Source organism: Camarhynchus parvulus, unplaced genomic scaffold (assembly GCF_901933205.1).
Source record: "Camarhynchus parvulus unplaced genomic scaffold, STF_HiC, whole genome shotgun sequence".
In the NCBI taxonomy this organism is placed as follows: domain Eukaryota; kingdom Metazoa; phylum Chordata; class Aves; order Passeriformes; family Thraupidae; genus Camarhynchus; species Camarhynchus parvulus.
Window position 1 is genome coordinate 17650 of NW_022147726.1, and position 24307 is coordinate 41956.

A 24307-nucleotide genomic window follows, 5' to 3' on the forward strand; every position below is an offset into this window, starting at 1 on the left:
ACCAAAAATTCGGTAAAACAGAAAACTCCTTAACCCCAATGCAGCATTAAGAAGCAGCATTCTTTATTCAGCTGGATGCACGGGGGAGAGCTCCTCCCAAAGCCCTGCATGCTGAGTACAGGAAAGTTTCTGTTTATTTTCTGTATTTTGCACACATATTCATTGATTGTCCTGGACTAAACACACATATGATAATCATTTCCCCAAAATCATTAACACATTTCCCCTCCCCTTTACCCATGTGTTCTTCTGTCCTGGGGGTCTCTCTGGTGGTCCCTGGTGCTCGTGGACCCCAATGTTCCAGTGGAAGCAGGTGGGAGTTGGAGCCAAGGAGCTGAAAGCTGCAGGTGCAGCCTGGGCTGGAGGGAGCTCAGATTTGCACAAGGCTGCTCTGAGTGCCAGGGCTTGGATGGGGGAAATGGTGGGGTGGGGGTAGGGACAGAGTGTCAGCCATGGAGGGTCTTGATTTTCATCTCTATTCAAACTGCATGAGGAGGTACTTGGATTCAGTGTCAATTGGACACTGCATATATCAATAAATTAACAGGAAAACAAAACTAAACAGGACTTAAAAATGTTTTCTTGCTGTCTTTTTAAATATCATGTATTCACTTTGAATACACTACTGAGATCTAATTAACCACAAATGATTTGGAAACTGAAATCAAATTATTCCCAGAGGCTTCGCTTGTTGAGGTGTTCTGAATGTTAATGAGCCCTGGGACACTGAATTCCTGCACTGAAGAGCTGAAGGCTGAACAAGCCTCTGGAGCAGGAAAATTCAGCAGCAGCCTCCAAGGTGCTGAGGATGTCAGCAGCCCCCAGTGAGGCCATCCCTGCCCAGAGACCGTGGGGGAATGGGCAGACAAGGAGAGCGTCCCTGGGGCTGGGGCAGCACAACTCAGAGGCAGCAGCGGCTCCAGCTGGGCAATGGAGTGTGGAATGTGGCTGGGAAAGCCCTGCCTGGGCTGGGCCAAGCAGGACACACAAGCCCTGACTCCCATACCGCCAAACAATTCTCTCAATGAGACATTTTAAAGGAAGTAAATTTGTTTGTGTACTCTGAATTGGATGTACTGGAGAAATACCAACAAGAGATTCTCAGGAGCTCACAACAACCAAACAGCTTTTACTGGAAACTCTAGAAATTCAGAGAATCTTTGGCAAATGGCTTATAATAACAGACAATCACCAGAAAAAACTTCTCAAAGCATTAACTTGGCCCATTCAACTTCACAAACTCTAAGCCCATTCTATTTTATGTTAATCAAAATTTGCAAGGAGACAGAAATAGAAGAAGTAGACAGAGAAAGAGAGAAAGACAAATAAGATACAGAGAAGCACCCCCACCTGGATTCCAGTGTTGTTCAGATGGAAATTCCAAGAGGAGGTAGGGTCAAGATGTGTGCTTGCCTTGTGGTCAGCCTTCAATACCCCTTGGTCTCCCTGGGCCCTTCCCCCAGGTGGGACTTGGGCTCATTTGGTCCCTCAGGAGCTGGGCTGGGGCTGCAGAGGTGGCTGTGGAGCATTGCCTGTGCTGTGCCAGGGACTGGCAGCCACTGCTGGGCTGGGATAGAGGCTCTGGGGGGATTGGGGTTCCTGGGCAGGGCAGTTATTTGGGAATTTAACTACTTGAGCTGGGCTTGTTGTGCGACTTTCAGCAGCCTTGTGTTCCTCACCTTGGGGTGAATTAAACTTGTCAGTGTCGCTGGTAACATTTGCTCCCTTTCCTCCAGTGATTTTAACTAACCTTTCAAGGAAGGACAACAAAATATTTTCTTTTTCACTGGCCACCCACAATGGCCATTTTCCTCATCAGTTCTCCAATAAATTCCCCAGGAGGAAGGAGCGACTGTGTCCAAGTTTCCAAGAGTTATTCCAGAAAGAACCACAACCTCCTCAGAGGAGGGAACCATGCTGTTGTCAAAGGCACTTGGGGTCAGACAACAGTGCCCTGAACTCACTGTGCAAAAATAATGTCACAATCTGGTTGAAAATATTATGATTGAGATTCCTCTGCCCCAACTGAGGTGCTAATGAGACCAAATCCAACGTGGATTTTATTGAACAGTAAATGTGAGGTAGAGAGAGAAATTGAAAGAAAAAGGGAGGAGAGCAAGGGAGTGACAGGGACAGAGACCTCCCCTGGGGCAGGGCAAGTGTGACATTGTCCCCTGTGTGTGTGGCCTTCCCAGGGTGGGGGTTTTACACCTGAGCCAGTTTGGGTAAGGGGGGTGGTGTTCACCCCCTGAGCAGGGATTACCCCACTGTTTCAGGTTGCAATGCAAGATGGAACCAAATGCATGTTTTCAATCCCCATCTTCATCAACTGCTATCAACAGGTGGGGCAGTGTTCTTTATCTCTTCCATGACTCAGCCCTGATAACGCCCTCCAGGGGAGATATCTTCTGGGAATGGGCCATTGAGTGTCACTGCAGGACTGATCAAATTCCATCATCCCATTGTGGGATGCTCCGCCCAGGGGGAGGATCCAAGCATTCCTACCTGGATATAAGCTGAGCCTTGCAACACCAGGAGCAGCTTGCCTGCTGGATTCCCAGAGGACAAGAGCTCCAGAACCACCACTGGACCTTCAGAGGAAGACCAGACCCTTCTACAGGATCACTGCTTTGACAGAATCACGTTCATCACTCCAACAGGACTGCAGCCACCATTTAATGGGACTGCTGCCACCACCCTGACCAACAGGGTGTCAGGTTATATCCTGACTCTGTCAGTTTAAGGCAGTGTTTCTGTATCATTGCCTTGATCTTCATTTTTATATTAAATTGCACTTCTGGCATAGACCCTCCCCCAGGTTTGCCTTGAAACCAGTACAAAGCTCAGTCTGCTCATCCCTTGTTTTCTCCCAAAACAGAATATCTCATTCCTAAAACTTGGCCAGATGGAGGGAGAGACTTTGAGGAAGAGGAAGATGCCCCAGGACACCCAGGCAGGTGAGGAGGAAGTCAGTGCCCCTTTCCCCCTCTCTCCTGCTCCATCTCCCAGCCCAGCACGGCCCCCGGCTGCAGGACAACCCTGCTGCCAACCCCGTCCTGCTGGGGATGCACTGGGGGGATCTCCTTCCCCTTCCCTCTGGCACGGAGGCAAATCCCATCCTCTCCTTGTCCTTCCTCCCCCAGACAGGGAGCTGAGGATGAAGACCAGGGAGGACAAATCCCCACAGCAGAACCTCATGGAGGACGCTGTTTTGAGCAACTCCACAGTGCAGAATTCCAACAGGGAGGAAAATCCCCGGAGATTCCACAGGAGGAGGGGCTGCAAAGCCAGCCCAGGGTGCTCTGAGGAGGAAAGACCCACCCTGAGCCAGGAAGGTGGACAGAGCTTCAGCCAGAGCTCTGAGCTGGTGGTTCATGAGCAGCTTCATGATGGGGAGAAGCCCCACAAGTGCTTGGAGTGCGGGAAGAGCTTCAGGCAGAGCAGCACCCTGATCAGCCACCAGATGATCCACACTGGGGAATGGGCCTATGAGTGTGGGGAGTGTGGGAAGGGCTTCAGCCACAGGTCCCACCTTGTCATCCACCAACGCATCCACACGGGAGAGAGGCCCTACGAGTGTCCCCAGTGTCAGAAAAGGTTTCACACCAGCTCCAATCTCATCCAGCACCAGCGCATTCACACGGATGAGAGGCCCTTCCTCTGCCCCGACTGCGGGAAGGGCTTCAAGTACAACTCTCACCTCGTCACCCACCGGCGCATCCACACTGGGGAGAGGCCCTATGAGTGCCCCACCTGTGGGAAGAGCTTTACCCAGAGCTCTAACTTGACCAGACACCAATGGAATCACCAGTAAGGGAAGCCCTGCAAATGCCCCAACTGCAGGAAGAGCTTTGTGCACCGCTCCAGCTTCATCCCCCATGGGAGGACCCACGTTGGGAAGAGACCTGGTGACCCACATTTCCGGTGATCCATGTTGGGAAGACACTGGGCTGGTTATTCTTTTGTTTTGGCCCTAATTTTCTTTGGATTAATCTTCATCCCTTTAAAACAGAGAAAATTGGAGCAAAAATCAATAAATTCATCAAAGGTATCTAAAGCCTCACTTTTTACTTGTGTTTCAGAGGAATCTGGGATTCAGGGAAATAATTGGGGGAATTTGGGGGTTTTGGGGTTATTTGGTTTAGTTTTCTCCCTTTCTTGGCACTCAAAGAGACAATAGGGTTTGATCTGTCACCTCAATGCCACTGAAAACTACTCAATCCCACCCCAAAATTCCATGATTCCACAACCCCTCGGTGTGGAATAGGGTTGGAAGGGGATTGGGCGAAGTGGGATGCAAATGAGGAGGGGTGAGATGGGCATTGGGTGGGGCAGGATGGGTGGGATGGGGTTTGGGAGGTGTGAAAAGGGGGAAAAACAGCTTGGGAAGGGGGTCATGATGTCCAGGTGGGGTGGGATGGGTTGGGATTGGGACTGGGAGGTGGGTTGGTGTCTGGAATGAGACAGCCAAAGTTTGGGGATGATGAAGGGAGGGGGTGCCCTTTACTGAGTGAGTTTTTGAATAAGCCACATTCCTGAAGAGATTTTGGGGTATCTCACATTTCTGAGGCAGTTTTGGGGCACTCCCCAGCTCTTGGGGGTTTCCTGAGAGCAGCTCCATAGAGCCCCATTGCCAGGGGTGGTTGCCTTGGGCACGAGCTCAGAGCTGTAGCCAGAGTCCGTTGCCTCGGTGCTGGAGAGCAAAGAAATAATGAACGGCCCCAGACATCCCCAGTGTGAGTTTGGGGGCAGGGAGAGTTCTGCATAGGTGGGGTGGTCACTGCCCCACCCCAGCCACTGCAGCCTCTGGTGCAGCCCCAAAGTGGCTGCCGAGCCCCTGGCACCCCGAAAACCCCACCTGGGAGAGGGACCAGAGCAGGTCAGGCTGTGACACGGGTGTGACACTGACACGTCCCACGGCCCCGGAGCTCACAGCAGCTGAGATCCAAGGCTGACTGTGGATCTTTCTCTCTCTTCTCCTGACTTCGCCTTCTCAAAATCTGGATAGCTTGAAGTTGGACAGGTTAGAGTTTGCTCAGTCAGTGCTTTATGAAGTGATTTACTGTAATTCCACGTTGCTTCAGATTTCCCAAGTACCTCGTTCTCTGAAGTTTGCAACTAACAGTTTGTTCTCCACCCTCCTGAGAAGTTTGTTGTTTTCTCCCCTTGGCCATCTGTCCTACAGGCTGTGCCCCCTGTGCGTGCTGCTCCTCTGCCCTGGCCGGCTGCACTCGCTCATCTCGCTGTGCCCAGCATTTCTCACCCAGCGTTTCTGTGCCCTCCCTGGGCTCCCTGCACCCAGCGCTGCCGGCTCCTGGCACACAGAGCCCGGGCAGGAGCCCGCCCTGCCAAGGGGCTCTGGGGCAGGGCGGGGGCTGCGATGGCTTCTGAGCTCAGCAGCTGCTCCTGGCACGGTTCCATGGAGAGCAAGCACAGCAACGCTGCTGAGCATTGTCCCTGCTGAGGGTCACAGCGAACGCATTCCTGAGGATTGCTGAGCATTGTCCTGCTGAGGGTCACACGCTGCCGGGGCACATTCCCTGCCTGCAGGATTGCTGAGCATTGTCCCTGCTGAGGGTCACACGCTGCCGGGGCACATTCCCTGCCTGCAGGATTGCTGAGCATTGTCCCTGCTGAGGGTCACACGCTGCCGGGGCACATTCCCTGCCTGCAGGATTGCTGAGCATTGTCCCTGCTGAGGGTCACACGCTGCCGGGGCACATTCCCTGCCTGCAGGATTGCTGAGCATTGTCCCTGCTGAGGGTCACACGCTGCCGGGGCACATTCCCTGCCTGCAGGATTGCTGAGCATTGTTGCTGAGGAAGACTGCCGGGCACATTCCCTGCCTGCAGGATTGCTGAGCATTGTCCCTGCTGAGGGTCACACGCTGCCGGGGCACATTCCCTGCCTGCAGGATTGCTGAGCATTGTCCCTGCTGAGGGTCACACGCTGCCGGGGCACATTCCCTGCCTGCAGAATTCGTGCCTGACCCAAGCACTGCACTGATGGCTCCAGCGTTGCTTTCCAACAAAAACAGGGGAAGGCAAACTGTGTGCACCTCATGGTATTTTAGAGTCTCTAAAATTCACTAAGTCACTGATCTTAGAGGTGAGATGCATTTGGAATTCATGGCATGGAGAAGTAGTGCAAGATGGATAACGGGAGCATAGAAATAAATAGAGGAAAACATTTCAGATGATTTCTTTCCATTTTCATTTCACTTCTGGAACTCTGGTTCAGTTTTCCAGGAATCTTCTCTAATCTTCTCTTCTAATCCTGTCTGCTCTTATCAATAACATTTCCTGGAGAATGAGGTCGAGCTCCTGTTACAAGATGTGCCACCACCTGCAGCTTCTCTTGGCTTTCCACACTGTGCCTGCAGCAGGACTCTTGCAGCAAAGCAGGACAAAGGTTTGGAGAACTTGACAACTTGTCCTTTCTTTTCCTGGTGGACTGGGGAGTTGTGCCATTGGTGAGGTTTTCATTGTTACTGTTCTAGGCTAAGAAAACAGGAGGTGGTACCAGGAATTGTTAGGGAATACGAGCCTAGCTGAATTCAGAGAAAGAATCTCCAGAGCTTGTAGCCACAAGTGGAGAGTTGTGTGATAATCATTGCAACCTGTCAGTGGACGTCTTGAAAGTGATCTGGAACGTGAAAATTCTCTGACAGAGGGAGTTTGTTTCTGAGTTCAGTGCGGATGATTCCACATCTGGTGCCTTGGTGCATAAATCAAGAGCACAATCAGTTCATGAGAAGCACCAGAACAAGATGGACCTCTCAGCGCAGCCAACTAAAAGAATCTGAAAAGGAGAAATGCAGGTGTTGAAGATTGCATGCAAGATGTTTTCCATTACCATCTGTATGGCTGATTACCTTGTCAAGTGAGCAGTTTGCATTATCTCTCTCTTTGAATGACCACATTCACACCTCCCTCGGGAGGGGACCTCTGCTGATAACAGACTATTGAATATCAGTGCATGACTGATAAGAACTATGACATCCCATTGTGAGATGCTCCGCCCAGAGGGAGGAGCCAAGCACTGCAACCCGATACACTCTGAGATTCTGAAATTGCAACTCAGCTTTTCTCCATGAGATTCCCCAGAGGAACAGCAGCTGCCTTTTCCTCGTGGATCTTCAGAGGAAGACTACATCCTTCTCTACAGAACCTCCTTGCTCCAACAGAACCACACCTGATACTTCAGAGGACTGCAGCCACATTTTCAATCGGACTACCACCAACACCCTGACCAACAGGGTGTCAGGTTGGGTTCTGACTCTGTCAGTGTTGTTCTAGTGGACTGCATTGTTTATTTTATTCTTTGTTTTCTTCCCTATTAAAGAACTGTTATTTCCTGCTCCCATATTTTTGCCTGAGTGCCCCTTAATTTAAAATTATAGCAATTCGGAGGGGTGGGGAGGGTTTACATTCTCCATTTCAGGGGAGGCTCCTGCCTTCCTTAGCAAACTCCTGTCTTTCTAAACCAAGACAGCAGGGAATGACTGGGTGAACCTTGCCTGGAAGAAAGATGATTTTTTTCTAGTAATTCCTAATCCATTCCTTTGGCTTTTGGCTTTCTTTGCAGGGCCATTTACATCCCAGGTTCCCCATGAAGTGAGAAGCCTGAGCTTGTGGAAGTGCCTGAAAGATGCCCTGTTCCTCTGCAGGGACACTGAGGCTGGAACAGGAGCCGGAGCCCTCTCTGGGGCAGCCTCCTCCGAGCTGGAATTTGTGCCGTGCTGGGAGAGGAGCAGGAGGGGGAGAGCGCTGGCGCTGTGTGGCAGGAGCAGGAGGTTTGGGCCGCAGGACATTCCGTCTGCGCCGCTGCCCCGCAATGGGCGGCCGTGCCCGGGGCTCTGGGCCTGGCCCCGCGTGCGCTGAGCTCCCTGGGCTGGGCTCAGGTTCCTGCTGGGCCTGGGCAGAGCCTGGGCTCAAACTGGGGGCAGCAGCACTGCAAAACACCTCTGGGCATCTGTGTTTCCTGCTGCTGCTCGAGAGAAGCAATGGAGGGAGTCAAGAAGATCTGGTTTCTCTTTCTCCTGGTGGATTTTTTAATTTGATTTGAGACTGCAGAGGCAATTTCTGTGATGGCCTCTGTCAGTTGATTTTATTTCAGCAGCAGCAGCAACAGGGCTGTGTTTGAGCACTGCAAATGTGGCCTGTGTGGCTGCTTTAATTCTCCTTGACTTTGTGCTCAGGGACTTGAGAGCATTTCAAGATTTGCTAGTCATGATGCCTGTGACCAAAAGCCTGAGTTCACCTATTGCCAGCCAGGGGCTGTGTACAAATCACCAACAGGACTGGACTGCTGTGGAACATGTCTCGAGCTGTTTATTTTCCAGCATCAGTCTCATTACATGGTTATGAGAATGGGAAGATGCCAGCAGCTTGTGTCCTCGGCAGCAGAAAAAGAACTCAATGTTACAACTTACTTTAAAAGTTTTTTTACCAATCCCACAAAGCAAAAGCACATTGACGGTAGTTCTATCCAACCACTATAAGCTCAGGTACCTTTGGTTAAGACAATGCTTGCTTATTTTGAATACAATACCTGCTTGTAAGCCTTAAAACACAATGCACAGAGCTCAAGCTTAGAACTTCTAATTTCTTGCTAGATATACTTTTCTGCAGCTTAGGGAGTTATTCTACCAAGCGTTAATACAAAAACCATTGTTCTATTTGTCCTTACTTTCTACTTCTAATATAACTTTTCTGCTGACCTATCTTATGGCTACCACTTAGCTTTAATCACAGTTCTGCTGTCTCTGAGGCCTGCCTTTTGCAGCTTTCCCAAAACCCTCTGATTTTAAGGATTCCCACATTCACCATCACGAAAGCACTCTGGGTAGTGCTGATCAAAAAAGGCAATTGCAGTTTTACAGATAAATTTCAAGTGGCAAGAGCAGCCAAGATCTCCAATTCCCAAGGCAAAAGCACTAGTAACCTCCTGCTGTCACCTCAGGATGAGTAATGCTCTTCCTATGCTCAGGCTCCATCATTCACAGCCTAGATGGCGAACAAGATAACCAGAAAATAGGAGGACTCCAAAAAATACTACCCACAACCACTGCATGCCTTACCATTGGCAACCTCGCTCTAATAGGGACACCATTCCTAGCAGGGTTCTACTCAAAAGACCAAATCATCAAATGCCTAAACACATCCTACCTAAATACCTGAGCCCTTCTCCTAACCCTACTAGCCACATCATTCACCGCAGTATACACAATCCGCATGACCGTACTAGTACAAACCGGCTTCATTCGAATTCCGCCCTTAACCCCAATAAATGAAAACAACCCCTCAGTAACCTCTCCAATTACTCACTTTGCACTAGGAAGCATCTCCTAGCAGGATTCCTCATCACTTCATTTATTATCCCCACAAAAACCCCTCCAACAACCATACCATTCTCCATTACAGTGCTGAAAACAGTGCTGGAACCCGATCCTTTCTTCCTCTGAGGGCTGGCTCAGGGCAGCACAGGCGGGCCCTGAGCAGTCAGGGCTGTGTGTGGGTGCTGGTTGCTCTGCTCCAGAACTGAGCTGGAAAAAGCCCTTGGGAGCCGAGGCAGGAGCAGGCGGGAAGGGGCCGGCGCTGCTGCTGCTCCGGGCCGGGAGCCCCGGCTGGGCCGGGCCGGCGCCCCCTGCGCTGCGGCTGCTGCTGCTGCCAGAGCCGGGCGGGACTCGGGCACAGGGAACGGACACGGGGGGACAGCAAAGGCCTGGCGGCTGCAGGGATGGTGGCGCTCGGGCCAGCGCCAGCACAGAGCTTCAGCCTGCAGTTAACCCCGAGGGAAACGCTGGGGAAAGGCTCCATTTCAGCCTTTCTGCACTCGTGGCTGCAAAGGGACTGAAATGAAAGGAGAACAAGCACGGCCTGACCCCTTGTCCTTTGGGAGGAGCCCCGTGCCTGGGGCTGTGAGGGGCTGTGAGGGGCCGTGAGGGGCTGTGAGGGGCGGTGAGGGGCTGTGAGGGGCCGTGATGGGCCGTGATGGGCCATGAGATGCTGTGAGGGGCCATCAGTCATGAGGCGCCATGAAGGGCCTTGAGAGGCCATGAGGGGCAATGGGGAACTTGGAGAGGCCACAGGGGTCTGTGAGGGGCTGTGGGAGCCCAGGCCCCTCATGGAACCAAGGGGACATTGTGATACTGCAAAACCAAGGAGATCATAGTTGACAGTACAGAACCTCATGGAACCAAGGGTCCATTGTGGCCCAGCAAGGCCTTGTGGAACCAAAGAGTCCATGGTGACACTATGGAATCTCATGGTACCACAGGTCCATTGTTACACAGCAGCCACAGCACAGTCGCAGAACCAAGGAGATCATTGTCACACCGCACAACTGTGAAAAACTGTAAGCCTACCAGGGAAAAGGCAGCAACAGTGCCCTGGAAAGATATACAGCAGGTTCTGGGCATTCCTCATAGCTCAGGGTGAGAAAAAAGGCTTCCCTCAAGGTGCTCTGCAGCACTATGTTAATTTGTCCCAGTTCTGTCCTCCCTATTGGCCCATTGGCCTTTTCTACTCCTTTTACTCTTATATGTTCATGTTCTGGCGAGTTCTCCCTTCCCTGTCTCCCCATTGGTGTGTAACCCTGCCCATCCACCCTGGCATTCCCTATTGGTCCCTGCCCTGTGTACTGCACCTGAGCCCACAGACCATTGGATCCCTGGTGCTCTCCTCTGCGCCCCCTTTCCCTCCATTTATACCCTGGACCCTGCTTTGTCTTTGGCCCCTGGACACTTCCAGCATTTCTCTGTGTGTGTGTGTCTGTGTCTGTGTGCTGGTGCTCTCGTGGTTCTTACCCATTGGCACATGACACTCTTGGGGAAGGTTGTGTCCACACCATTTCAGACTGCAACAATAACTCCTTTTTTTCATTTAGGTTGTGGTGTAAATGAACCATTCTGTCAAATCATGATCAGAATTAATCAGAGCTGTATTTATGTAAATTTACCTGGTATTCAGTCTTTAATCCTGTGGGACAAATTGTGTAAAAGTTCAATTCCATCTATCCAATCTTTTACACCTTTGAGAAAGATTGGAGTTGGGATTGGATCCAGCCTCTCCCAGTCTCCTCTCTTAGAAGAAATTTTAGAAGTCTAGGGGCCCTGCAGGGGTTTGAGGATCCATGGTGGTTGCTGGGTGTAATTTCTCCATCTCATGACTCAGCAGGAGTTTCTGCAGTAAAGAAATAAAGTTTTGCCTGAAGCGCCCACTGTACCCATGACAGGAACCCCTGGGAGTGTCTGGGACATCCCGGCTCTTTGGCAGCCTGGGCACTCCTGGGATGTCACCGTGGAGCCCCCGTGAGTGCCTGTGACAGATCGGTGCCTTTGCAGCCCAAGGTGCCCTGGGATGTCACCATGGAATGGCTGTGACTGCCTCTGACCACAGGGCTCTTTACCATCCCAGAAAGCCCTGGGAGGTCTCCATGGAGCCCCTGTCTGTGCCTGTGACATTCCAGCTCTGGAACAGCCTGGAGACTCTTGGAAAGTGCCCATGGAACCCCTCTGAGGGCCTGTGACAAATCTGATCCTTAGCAGGCAACCATCACCAGCCCCTGTTGCTATGGTCCGTTTCCATGGCAACCATAACCAGCTCAGGCCTGCAGCCAGAGCCCGTTGCCATGGCAACCATTGGCAGCCCCATCCCCAGGCTCATGGGATCCCAGAAGCACAGAATTGGCTGAGCTGGGAGGGACCCATCAGGATCCTCCAGTCCAACTGCTGGCCCTGCACAGGACAGCCCAACAATGCCAGCCTGGGCCTGGCAGCGCTGTCCAAACGCTGCTGGAGCTCAGAGAGCCCTGGAGCTGGGAGCCTTCCCTGGGGAGCCTGGGCAGGGCCCCAGCAGCCTCTGGGCAAAAACCTTTTCCTGACATCCAAGCTGAGCCTGCCCCGACTCAGCTGCAGCCGTTCCCTCCACTCCTGTCCCTGGGCACCAGAGGGAAGAGGTTCCCACAGCCCCAGCCAGGGACCCGCTCCCAAGGCTCTTGCCATGGCCACCAGGGCTGGCACCAGCTGGGATGCTCGGTTTCCATGGGCCGGGCTTCAGGAATGGGATTCCCCAATTTCCTGCTCCTGCTAAAACCACGCTGCCCTCGCTGCCCTCCCGCCTCCCATGGAAAGCACAAAAGGCAAAGATCCCGGGCTGGGATAAGAACAATTTATTGGGAACAGCAACGAGATAAGGAACAAATGAAACAGAAACAATATTGATAAGAGAAGGGATAAATAAAACTGTTTACAGTGAAAACTAAAACACAACTCACTGGGTCTTCTTGGCCACATATTTCCCCTGCCTGGAAAGGACACCCTTCTCGTCAGGGGGGGAAAGAGAGATAGAGTCCCTTTCCTGCCCTGGCAATGACCTGAAGTGGGAGTGAAGGTAATGACAGGGCCATGGCCAGACCCTCATGTTCTTCCGTCCCACATCAGGTCATTGGCAGTGGCAGGAAAAGAGACAGGTGCCTTACCAGCATGGATCTCAGGGAAAATGGATCCCCAGGGCTCTTCCCAACATGGGTTTTCCAATGAGGGATGAAGTTGGAGCAGTGCACGAAGCTCTTCCTGCAGTCGGGGCTCTCACAGGGCTTCCCTTACCGGTGCCTCCTTTGGTGCCTGGTCAAGTGGGAGCTGCTGGTGAAGCTCTTCCCACAGTGGGGACACTCGTAGGGCCTCTCCCCAGTGTGGATGCGCCGGTGGGTGATGAGGTTGGATTTGTGCTTGAAGCCAATCCCGCAGTCGGGGCAGCAGAAGGGCCTCTCCTCGGTGTGAATTCGTTTATGTACAAGAAGATGGGAGCTGGTGTGAAACCTCTTCTGACACTTGGGACACTCATAGGGCCTCTCCCCAGTGTGGAACCTCTGGTGGACAACCAGGTCGGATCTGTGGCTGAAGCTCATCCCACATTCCCAGCACTCGTAGGGCCGTTCCCCAGTGTGAATCCTCTGGTGGCAGATGAGGTTGAATCTCTTCCTGAAGCTCTTCCCACACTCCAAGCACTCATGGGGCCTCTCGCTGTCATGAAGCTGCTCATGGACCACCAGCCCTGAGCTCTGGCTGAAGCTCTGTCCACCTTCCTGGCTCAGGGTGGGTCTTTCCTCCTCAGAGCACCCTGGGCTGGGTTTGGAGCCCCTCCTCCTGCAGGATCTCTGGGGATTTTCCTCCCCATTGGATTCCTGTGCCGTGGAATCACTCAAAATGTCCTCTGCCACGAGGTTCTGCCCGGGGGATTTGTCCTCCCTGGTCTCCACCCTCAGGTCCTTGTCTGGGGGAGGAAGGACAAGGAGAGGATGGGATTTGCCTCCGTGCCACAGGGAATGGGAAGGAGATCCCCCCAGTGCATCCCCAGCAGGACGGGGTTGGCAGCAGGGTTGTCCTGCAGCCGGGGGCCGTGCTGGGCTGGGAGATGGAGCAGGAGAGAGGGGGAAAGGGGCACTGACTTCCTCCTCACCTGCCTGAGTGTCCCGGGGCTCCTTCCTCTTCCTCGCAGCCTCCTCCTCCATTCAGCCAAGGTTTGGGGATGGGAAATCCTGGTTTGGGGTAAAACAAGGTGTGAATGCCTTGGGTTGGGGATTCCTCTCACCCAAGTCCATCTCTAGAAGTCATCTGGTGTCCATAAAAACCTCCAAAAATCAAGAGTGAATAAAAAAAGCCACCAGGAGTGTCCCATTTCCAGTCTCATCCCTCTGGGGTTCTGGTGGTCCCCTATCTCAGGGCTGCTTGGGATCCCATGACTCCTGGGATTCCCCCTCTCCAGGGTCCTGCTTAGGGATACTGGGGGGTTTCAGGATCCCCCTCTCCAGCCTCCCTTCAATCCAGCCACTTGGGGCTCCCCCCTCTTCCCACCACCCTGTCCTGGTTTAGGGCAAATTTGGGAGGTTTTCTCTAAAAAGCAAATTCAAGCAGCCTCTACCACCAACCAGATCAGAAAAATATTTCCTTGGAGAAAAGGGGAAAACTGTTTATTTAACAGGCAAAGCATTCACCATCACAACAAATGAACAATACTAAACAATAAAACCTCTTGCCACTCCAAAAGAGATGACAAACTCAGAAAGTCCCTCTGTGGGCTGTAGCTTGGCTCACTCAGTCTCTTATCAGTCTCTTATCAGTCTCTTATCAGTTCCTCTGGGGCTGGAAATGCCACGGCCCAGGCTCGGCCCAGTGGGCCACAGGTGGGAGCTGCCGGTGGTGTTCTGGGTGTTCAGTGCAGAGCAGGTTTAAACAGCACCAAAGAAAAAGAAAAACAACAGCTGGGGGAACTTCTCTGCCTCAGCAAGCTAAAAACTAATTAAAAGCAAAGGAGAGCTCTGTCCTGCTGTCTGTCTGTCCGCAGACAATTGATACCTTAGGTTTTAAGTTTTTCTGTTCTGTTTTGATGTGCAGCTTTTAGCTTTATATTAAGTGTTACTGGGATCTTTTCACAGAGTGGTGAAGACAAAACAATCCTGGAGACTCAAGGACTATCTCATCAAACTTCAAGCCCAAAGCATAAACAATGTGAAAAGAGGAGGGCGTGCAAGCAAGCAAGCAAAATGAAACTTCATAGTTTGAAGCTATTAATTGAACAGTTATGTGCAAATGGACTAAAACTTATAAAAACGTGAGATCTCATGACCGAGCCCTCTTTTGCTGCCATCTTGGAGCCATCTGGGCAGAGCCATAACTGTGGCTCCTGGGCTGCCTGAGTGTGGCCTTTGAAGGCACTTCAATAAAAATCCACTTTATTCCTCTTAGCTCCGTGTGGTCTCATTCCGAGCTCCTTAAGGCATCCCAACAGTCCAGGAGCCGGAATGTGGAGGAGTGAGTGCAGAGTATGGAAACAAACTGCAGCTTCTTCCTCCTCTTGGCTCTCAGAACCGGCCTTAAAGGTGCAGAACTCATTTCTGGGCTAAACGGACCGATGGGGTACCAGCATCACGAAGTCACCCCAGGACACGGCCCTGTCAGGATCAGGGGGTCCCGTCCCCGCCTCATCTCCGGGCTGCCGGGGGTCCCCCAGCTCCGCTATCGCCCCTTCCCCTCTCCCCGGCCCGGGGGTCCCCCGTTCCACAGCCCCGGCTCTCACGGGGATCCCCAAAACCAATGTCCCGCCCCGTCGGTACCGGGCCATCCCCACGTGGAGCCCCCGGGACCCTCCCGAGGGGCGATCGTGGCTCCTCTCCCCCCGAAAAAGCTCCTCTGAGGGAGCCCGGAGATATCTGGGGCTCGAGTCCAGGATCTGCCGGCTCCGAACACTCTCCAAAAAAATCCTCCCGGTAAGCCCTGGCTGGAGTTATTGGGGAATTTAGCTACTGGAGCTGGGCTTCTTGTAGGACTTTCAGCAGCCTTGTGTTCCTCACCTTGGAGTGAATGGACCTTGTCAGTCTCGCTGGTAACATTTGCTCCCTCTCCTCCTGTGATTTTAATAAACTTTTCAAGGAAGGACAACAAAATATTTTGTTTTTCAGTGGCCACCCACAAGAGCCATTTTCCTCATCAGTTCTCCAATAAATTCCCGAGGAGGAAGGAGGGACTGTATCCAAGTTTCCAAGAGTTCTTCCAGAGAGAACCACAACCTCCTCAGAGGGAACCATGATGTTGCCAAAAGCACAGTGCCCTGAACTCACTGTGCAAAAATAATTTCACAGTCTGGTTAAGAAAATTATTAGAGAGATGCCTCTGCCCCAGTTAAAGTACTAACGAGACCAAATCCAAGCTGGATTTTATTGAACAGTAAATGTGAGGTAGAGAGAGAGAGGGAAAGAAAGAGAAAAGGGAGGAGAGCAAGGCAGTGACAGGGACAGAGACCTCCCCTGGGGCAGGGCAAGTGTGACATTGTCCCCTGTGTGTGTGGCCTTCCCAGGGTGGGGGTTTTACACCTGAGCCAGTTTGGGTAAGGGGGGTGGTGTTCACCCCCTGAGCAGGGATTACCCCACTGTTTCAGGTTGCAATGTAAAATGTAACCAAATGCATGTTTTCAATCCCCATCTTCATCAACTGCTATCAACAGGTGGGGCAGTGTTCTTTATCTCTTCCATGACTCAGCCCTGATAACGCCCTCCAGGGGAGATATCTTCTGGGAATGGGCCATTGAGTGTCACTGCAGGACTGATCAAATTCCATCATCCCATTGTGGGATGCTCCGCCCAGGGGGAGGATCCAAGCATTCCTACCTGGATATAAGCTGAGCCTTGCAACACCAGGAGCAGCTTGCCTGCTGGATTCCCAGAGGACAAGAGCTCCAGAACCACCACTGGACCTTCAGAGGAAGACCAGACCCTTCTACAGGATCACTGCTTTGACAGAATCACGTTCATCACTCCAACAGGACTGCAGCCACCATTTAATGGGACTGCTGCCAGCACCCTGACCAACAGGGTGTCAGGTTATATCCTGACTCTGTCAGTTTAAGGCAGTGTTTCTGTATCATTGCCTTGATCTTCATTTTCTTATTAAATTGTAATTCTGGCTTAGACTCTCCCCCAGGTTTCCCTTCAAACCAGTACAAAATTTAGTGTGCTCATCCCTTGTTTTCTTCCCAAAACAGGATTTCCCATCCCCAAAACTTGGCTGGATGGAAGAGGTTGCTGCAAGAAAGAAGAAGATGCCCCAGGAGCCCCAGGCAGGTGAGGAGGAAGTCAGTGCCCCTTTCCCCCTCTCTCCTGCTCCATCTCCCAGCCCAGCACGGCCCCCGGCTGCAGGACAACCCTGCTGCCAACCCCGTCCTGCTGGGGATGCACTGGGGGGATCTCCTTCCCCTTCCCGCTGGCACCGAGGCAAATCCCATCATGTCCTTGCCCCTCCTCCCCCAGACAAGGAGCTGAGGATGGAGACCAGGGAGGACAAATCCCCATGGCAGAACCTCGTGGACGAGGCCGTTTTGAGAGGCTCCATGGCACCGGAATCCAACAGGGAGGAAAATCTCCAGAGATCCCATCGGACGAGGGGCTCCAAACCAAGCCCAGGGTGCTCTGAGGAGGAAAGACCCAACCTGAGCCAGGAAGGTGGACAGAGCTTCAGCCAGAGCTCAGAGCTGATGGCCCAGGAGCAGCTTCATGATGGGGAGAATCCCTACAAGTGCTTGGAGTGTGGGAAGAGCTTCAGGCAGAGCAGCACCCTGATCCGCCACCAGATGATCCACACCGGGGAATGGCCCTACGAGTGTGGGGAGTGTGGGAAGGGCTTCAGCTACAGATCCACCCTTGTCACCCACCAACGCATCCACACTGGGGAGAGGCCCTACGAGTGTCCCCAGTGCCAGAAGACGTTTCGGATCCGCTCCGATCTCCTCAGGCACCAGCGGATTCACACCAAAGAGAGGCCCTTCCACTGCCCTGAGTGCGGGAAGGGCTTCAACCGCAAATCCACCCTCATCACCCACCAGCGCATTCACACTGGGGAGAGGCCCTACGAGTGCCCCACATGTGGAAAGAGGTTTCAGACCAGCTCAAATCTCCGTATGCATGAGCGCATTCACACGGATGAGAGGCCCTTCCGCTGCCCTGACTGCGGGAAAGGATTCAAGCACAACTCCCACCTCATCAGGCACCAGCACATCCACACTGGGGAGAGGCCCTATGAGTGCCCCACATGTGGGAGGAGTTTCACCCAGAGCTCTGACTTGACCAGACACCAACAGAGCCACCAGTAAGGGAAGTCCTACCAGTGCCCCAGCTGCAGAAGAGCTTCATGCCCAGCTCCAGCTTCATCCCCCATTGGGGAACCCACGTTGGGAAGAGCCCTGGTGATCCATGTTCCCTGTGATCCATGCTGGGAAGACACCTGTCCCTTTTCCTCCCCCTGCCAATGACCTGATGTGGGATGGAAGAACATGAGGGTCTGGCCATGGCCGTGTCATTACATTCACTCCCACCTCAGGTCATTGCAAGGGGCAGGAAAGGGACTCTCTCTCTCTCCCCTGAGGAGAAGGTTGTCTTTTCCAGGCAGGGGGAAATTGTGTCTGGGAAGAGCCAGTGAGTTGTGTTGTAATTTTCCCTAAAAAATGTTTTTCTTATCCCTTCTGTTAACAATATTGTTCCTGTTCCTGTTTGTTCTTTATCATGTTGCAGTTCCCAATAAATTGTTCTTATCCCAGCCCGGAATCTTTGCCTTTTGTGCTTTCCATGGGAGGCGGGAGGGCAGCGAGGGCAGCGCGGTTTTAGCGGGAGCAGGAAATTGGGGAATCCCATTCCTGAAGCCCGGCCCGTGGAAACCGAGCATCCCAGCTGGTGCCAGCCCTGGTGGCCATGGCAACAGCCTTGGGAGCGGGTCCCTGGCTGGGGCTGTGGGAACCTCTTCCCTCTGGTGCCCAGGGACAGGAGTGGAGGGAACGGCTGCAGCTGAGTCGGGGCAGGCTCAGCTTGGATGTCAGGAAAAGGTTTTTGCCCAGAGGCTGCTGGGGCCCTGCCCAGGCTCCCCAGGGAAGGCTCCCAGCTCCAGGGCTCTCTGAGCTCCAGCAGCGTTTGGACAGCGCTGCCAGGCCCAGGCTGGCATTGTTGGGCTGTCCTGTGCAGGGCCAGCAGTTGGACTGGAGGATCCTGATGGGTCCCTCCCAGCTCAGCCAATTCTGTGCTTCTGGGATCCCATGAGCCTGGGGATGGGGCTGCCAATGGTTGCCATGGCAACAGGCTCTGGCTGCAGGCCTGAGCTGGTGTCCATGGCAACCACCCCTGGCATGGGGTCTCCATGGAGCTGCCAAGGGACTGAGCATAGCAACAGGGGGCTGGTGATGGTTGCCATGGAAACTGACCATAGCAACAGGGGCTGGTGATGGTTGCCATGGAAACTGACCATAGCAACAGGGTGGTGATGGTTGCATAAAGACATAGAAAGGGTGGTGACTTTGCATGAAACTGACCATAGCAACAGGGGGCTGGTGATGGTTGCCATGGAAACTGTCCTTAGAAACAGGGGTCTGGGGATGGTTGCCATGGAAACTGACCATAGCAACAGGGGGCTGGTGATGGTTGCCTGCTAAGGATCACATTCGTCACAGGCCCTCAGAGGGGTTCCATGGGGACTTTCCAAGAGTCTCCAGGCTGTTCCAGAGCTGGAATGTCACAGGCACAGACAGGGGCTCCATGGAGACCTCCCAGGGCTTTCTGGGCATGGTAAAGAGCCCTGTGGTCAGAGGCAGTCACAGCCATTCCATGGTGACATCCCAGGGCACCTTGGGCTGCAAAGGCACCGATCTGTCACAGGCACTCACGGGGGCTCCACGGTGACATCCCAGGAGTGCCCAGGCTGCCAAAGAGCCGGGATGTCCCAGACACTCACAGGGGTTCCTGTCATGGGCACAGTGGGAGCTTCAGGCAAAAGCTTTATTTCTTTATTGGAGAAACACCTGCTGAGTCATGAGGTGGAGAAATTAAACCCAGCAGCCACCATGGATCCTCAAACCCCTGCGGGACCCCTAGACTTCTAAAATTCCTTCTAAGAGAGGAAGGTGTGGGCAGCACAATCCAATCCCAGCCCCAGATTTTGTCAAAGGTGTAAAAGATTGGACAGGTGGAATTGAACCTTAATGCAAGTTGTCCCATAGGGTTAATGATGGAATACCGGATAAATTTATATAAATACAGCTCTGATTGATTCTGATCATGATTAGACTGAAAGTTCTTAACTAGAGTTATTTACTCCACAGTACAGGAGCTATAACAATTATTAGAATATAGTGCTCTAGGCAGCAATTTTGAAGTCAGCAGGGCCTTGCTGGAGTTGCTGGAGCCCATTGCAGGCAGAGCCTCCTGCTCCAGCAGGAACTGCCTTTCCTGTGCCATCAGCAGGGCAGGTCCCGCTGCAGGAACAGCCCCAGGCCAGCCCCAGCACAGGGAAGGCCTCGGGCACAAGGGCAGAGTGCCGTGCTGGGAGCTGTGCCAGGGACAGCCTGAGGCACCAAAGGCACCTTGGCAGCAGCAGCTGCTTGCAGGCCATGGCCAGAAGCCTCCCTTGGCAGCCCGGCCTGGTGGCCACCACTGCAGAGCTGCTGCCTCAGGGCTCATTCCTGGCTGGGCTCTGAAAAGCCACTGCTGCTCCAGGAGCCTGACTGGGAAGCCATTGGCCCCAGCACCTCGGGGACAAGATATTAATGACAAAACTCTTCATGCCAGCAGAGCCAAGGCAGGGGCAGAGGAAAGGGCAGAGCCAGGCCCAGGGGACAGGGCTGCCATGGTGATGGCTGTGAGGTCACTGCCCCTGCAGCAGCCTGGCTGCCCTCAGCAGACATTCTGGCCAGAAGCGTTGTGAGGGCACCCAGCACATCAGAGAACCCACACGACAGGAATTCTGTCACTGGGGATGAGAGGGTTTCACTGGGTCAGGCTGCACAAAGCTCCTGATCTTGGACAATTCCTGGGATGGGGCATCCACTTCTCTGGAAAAACAGCTGCAGTTCCATGCCACTTTTACAATTGTAAAATATTTCCTCTTTCTAAGAAATGTAAATCTGCCCTCATTCACTTTAAAGATATTGATCCTTGTTCTGCCACAGCACGATTTGGGAGAAAAGAACTTTGACCAAATTTCTTTCATTTTCAAAGACCTTGGAGAGGACACAAAATCTCCCAAGATGGGGTTTGGAGGCCTCATCACAAAACCAGCAGGGAGAGTCTGCAGGCTCTGGGCTCAGTGGTGTGGAGACTGAGGACAGAACAGGAATAGCCTGGGAGGGATGGAAGGGTGGTGTCAGAGAGGCTGGAGCTTTTCTTCCTAGTGGGAATGAGCCTGAAGAAGACATAATAGCACCAAGGGCAGCTGGGGAGGCCCAGAGTGGACACCAGGAGAAAGGAATTTCCCTGCCAGGGCAGGGCTGTGGTGCAGCACGTCCCCCAGCAGGAGCCTGGAGCAGCCCAAGGCTTTGTGTGGGCAGGCAGAGGCAGGCAGGAGGCAGAGCTGTCAGCAAAGGAAGGGGCCAGCCAGGTGGGGCAGCCGGGGGATGCCGACAGCCTGCAGGGACAGAGGCGCAGGTTTGCTCAGCACCAGAGACACCTTTCCCTTGCTTGTCCCCACCTGTCATCACTGCCACCAGTGTTCTGCTCTACCTGGAACCTGGGGACACTTTCACATGTCCTGTGTCCTGACAGGGTCCATTAAAACTATAAAAGAAACTTCCTGTTTCAATCTCTCCTTTTGAGTTCCTTGAGAAGTTCTTTGAGCACACTCTGAGGGACTGAGTCTGATGCAAAGAGCACCAAAGCCCCAGAGGGTCATTAAAGTCCTGGTGCTGTGTCTGTGCTGCTGAGCTGGGCCGGGCTCCTGGCCCAGAGGCAGCTCCTGGCAAGGGCAGCGCTGCAGAGAGACAGCTCTGGCCAGGAGCAGCTCCTGTGCACAGCCCAGCAGGGCTGGGGCACTGCCAGGGCCCCTCAGGGACACCAGCAGGGCACAGACAGAGCTCACAGGGGCTCAGCACTGCCAGGGGCTGTGGCATGTCCCAGAGGGGGCTGTGTCACAGCAGCACCTCTGTGGCTGTGTCATAGAGGCACAGAGCAGCTGTGATGTCAGCAAGGGGCTGTGTGACAGCACAGAGTGGGCTGTGTGAGGTCACAGGTTGGGCTGTGACATCACAGAGTTTGTTGTGTGAGGTCACTGAGCAGCTACAGCATCATAGAGGGGATTCTGTGACATCACAGAGCAGGCTGTGACATCATGGCATGGCTGTATGACATCATGGAGCAGGCTGTGAGGTCAAAGTGTGTGCTGTGACATTACAGAGTGGCAGTATGACATCACAGAGAGGGTTTCTGACATCACTGATGTGGTTGTGACATCACACAGCTGGCTGTGACATCATAGTGTAAGGCCATAGAGCAGACTCTGCCATCACAAAGGGTGGCTCTGCGACATCAGAGAGTGGGTTGTGACATTACTGGATGGCTGTGTATGTAACATTATAGAGCATGATGTGACATCAGAGAAAAAACTGTGAAATCATAGGGTGACTTTGTGACATCACAGAGGCTTCTGTGACATCAAACAGCAGCTGTATCACATCATAGTGTGACATCTCAGTGCGGCTTTGTGACATCACAGGGGGCATGTGTGACATCACAGGGGCTGTGTGACATCACAGGGGCTGTGTGACATCACAGGGGCTGTGTGACATCACAGGGGCTGTGTGACACAGGGGCTGTGTGAGGTCACTGGGGAGGTCACTCTGCCCCGCCCCCCTCACAGTTCCCCCCAGAGCAGTCCAACCCTGCTCGTGCACAGCGGGGTCCCCTGTCCCCCCGGGTCCCCCCGCCCCCGGCCCCGCAGCCTCCCCCAGAGGATGTTCCACGAGATCGACCCCAGAGCCTGACACGGGGACGGGGGGCCGGGGCCCTGGGGGTGGCACAGGGGGACAGGGACCCCCCGGCAGCGTCCCCGTGTCCCCCAGGGCCAGAGCCTGGGCCAGGGCTCCTTCACCCTGTTACCAACGAGGCCTTGAGAGCGCTGAAAAAATCCCCAGCAAGGGAGCAGCAAAAACCAGATTGAATATTAAGGGACAGCAGCACAAAGTTCCTTGGCAAGAGTCACTCTGCTCCTGACTGGACACTTCAGGCACACCAAGGAAACAAAGCAACAACAAAACAAAACCAAATTCAGGCAATCAAAACTGAAATGAGCTGAGAACTGTCCCTTGTGTGTGTGTGTGTGACAAAAACACAGTGAGGGCAAGGATAAAAGGAATATGACCCAAAAGCTTAACAGAGTTCAAACTTAACAGGACAACTTAACCTTAACTGATACCGCAACTTCACAATTTAGCAAAAGAATAGCACTTAAAACTATTTAATTTAATTGAAAATCTATGACTTAGTAATTTAATGGAGGAATAAAATTTAACAATATAACTTAGCTAATAACTTAAACTTAACAACTTGGCAAAAGAACAACTCTCAGCAGCATTTAATTTTACTTAGACCTTGTGATTTAACCTCACTTACAGGCCTGACTGACTCAGCTATCCAAGGCACTCAAACCCCTCAGAGAGCAGCATTTCTGCCACATTTCCCCAGCACAGGCACTCCTGTGTGCACACAGACACACAGAGTCAGTGCAAGGCACCTGTGAGAAATTCCCCTGAGGGCAGGAAATGCTCCCTGTGGATCCTTTGGCATCTCCCCAGCGGGTGAAGGGCTGAGCCTGGAGGAGTGGGGGGACCGGCCCAGGCTCCGTCGTTGTTGGGGATCCCCGAGTGCAGCAAACGGGAGAGTTCCCGGCTGGGAGAGGCCCCACTCAGAGGGAGTGGCTGGCCCAGGAGAGCTCCAAGGGCTCCTTTTGGAGCGCTGTTTGCAGGGCCCCAAGAGAGGGGCTTCAGTCCCAGCAATGGTTCATCCTGGCCGCACTTGGCACCAACAGCTTTCTTTGGCAGTGTGAGAACAGGGATGTTGTGCCACTGAGGGAACAAAACCAGTTCCCAGGGCTGCTCCTACAGAAAGCAGGAGCTGGTTGGGCAGCAGCAGTGCCTGGAGCAGACAGTGTTTGTGATGAGCTGCAGAGGAGCTGAGCCCAGGGGCTGTCTGGCCAAGGCCGAGCCCCAAGGAGCATTTCTCAGCTGGCAGGGCGGCCTGAGAAGGGGAGGGGGGATAATTCACCCCCTCAGTGAGCTCCCAGTTGCTCCCAGTATTTCCACATCCGTGCTCCAAGTGCTGCTCCCAGCCCTGATCCGTGGGGATGGAATGTCCCGCTCCCTTGCCAGGGCAGGGTCACACCTGAGCCAGGTGTGCAGGGCAGGACCTTGCCCTGACCCCAAGCTCTGTCCCAGCTGCAGGATCTGCTTCCCATCGGACTCTTCCTCCTGCGACCCCGAGCCCAGCTTGGTGCTACACAAAGGGGCTGGGCTGGGGTCATCCCCCGGCAGGGGCTGCTCACCCCCTCTGCCCCCTCCCCAAATTCCTTCTGGGGGAGCAGGAGCTGGGGCAGGAGCCCTGAGGGGAGGACAAGGGGGTGACACCGGCATGGGGGGGGTCACACACAGCCCCTAGGGATCCCCCCTCACTCCCACGGTGCCAGGAAGACAAACCCCTACATGAAGCCCCTGTCCCCCAGCAACACCTTGTGGGCAGGGTCTGGTGGCAGCTCTGGGGTCTGGGGGGTCACAACTGCCCTAAAACTCCCTCCCAGCCCCACAGCCACTCCAGCTCCATCAAACCACCCCACAGATCCTGACCACCCACCCCTCCAAACCACTCCATGCAATAGAAATGGCCTCGAGATCCATTGAAAGGCTCCTGGCAATCCCAGAGGTTCCTTCCCTGGGCTCCCCAGGTGGGGTCAGAGGGGCTCCAGGGGTGCCACCTGTGTGGGGTCCCCGTTTCAGGGCCCAGGGTACCC

The 24307-nt window shown here is 53.5% G+C and overlaps 1 protein-coding gene across 1 annotated transcript; it reads left to right on the forward strand.

Annotated features, from left to right (window-relative positions):
* Positions 1-3346: 3346 nt before the first annotated feature.
* On the forward strand, positions 3347-17645 carry LOC115915865 (zinc finger protein 271-like; the record flags this gene model as incomplete). Its single annotated transcript, XM_030969578.1, has 2 exons — positions 3347-3755; positions 16999-17645. Coding segments are annotated over 2 exons (1056 nt in total), but the record flags the coding sequence as incomplete, so codon positions are not given.
* Between the last annotated feature and the right edge of the window lie 6662 nt (positions 17646-24307).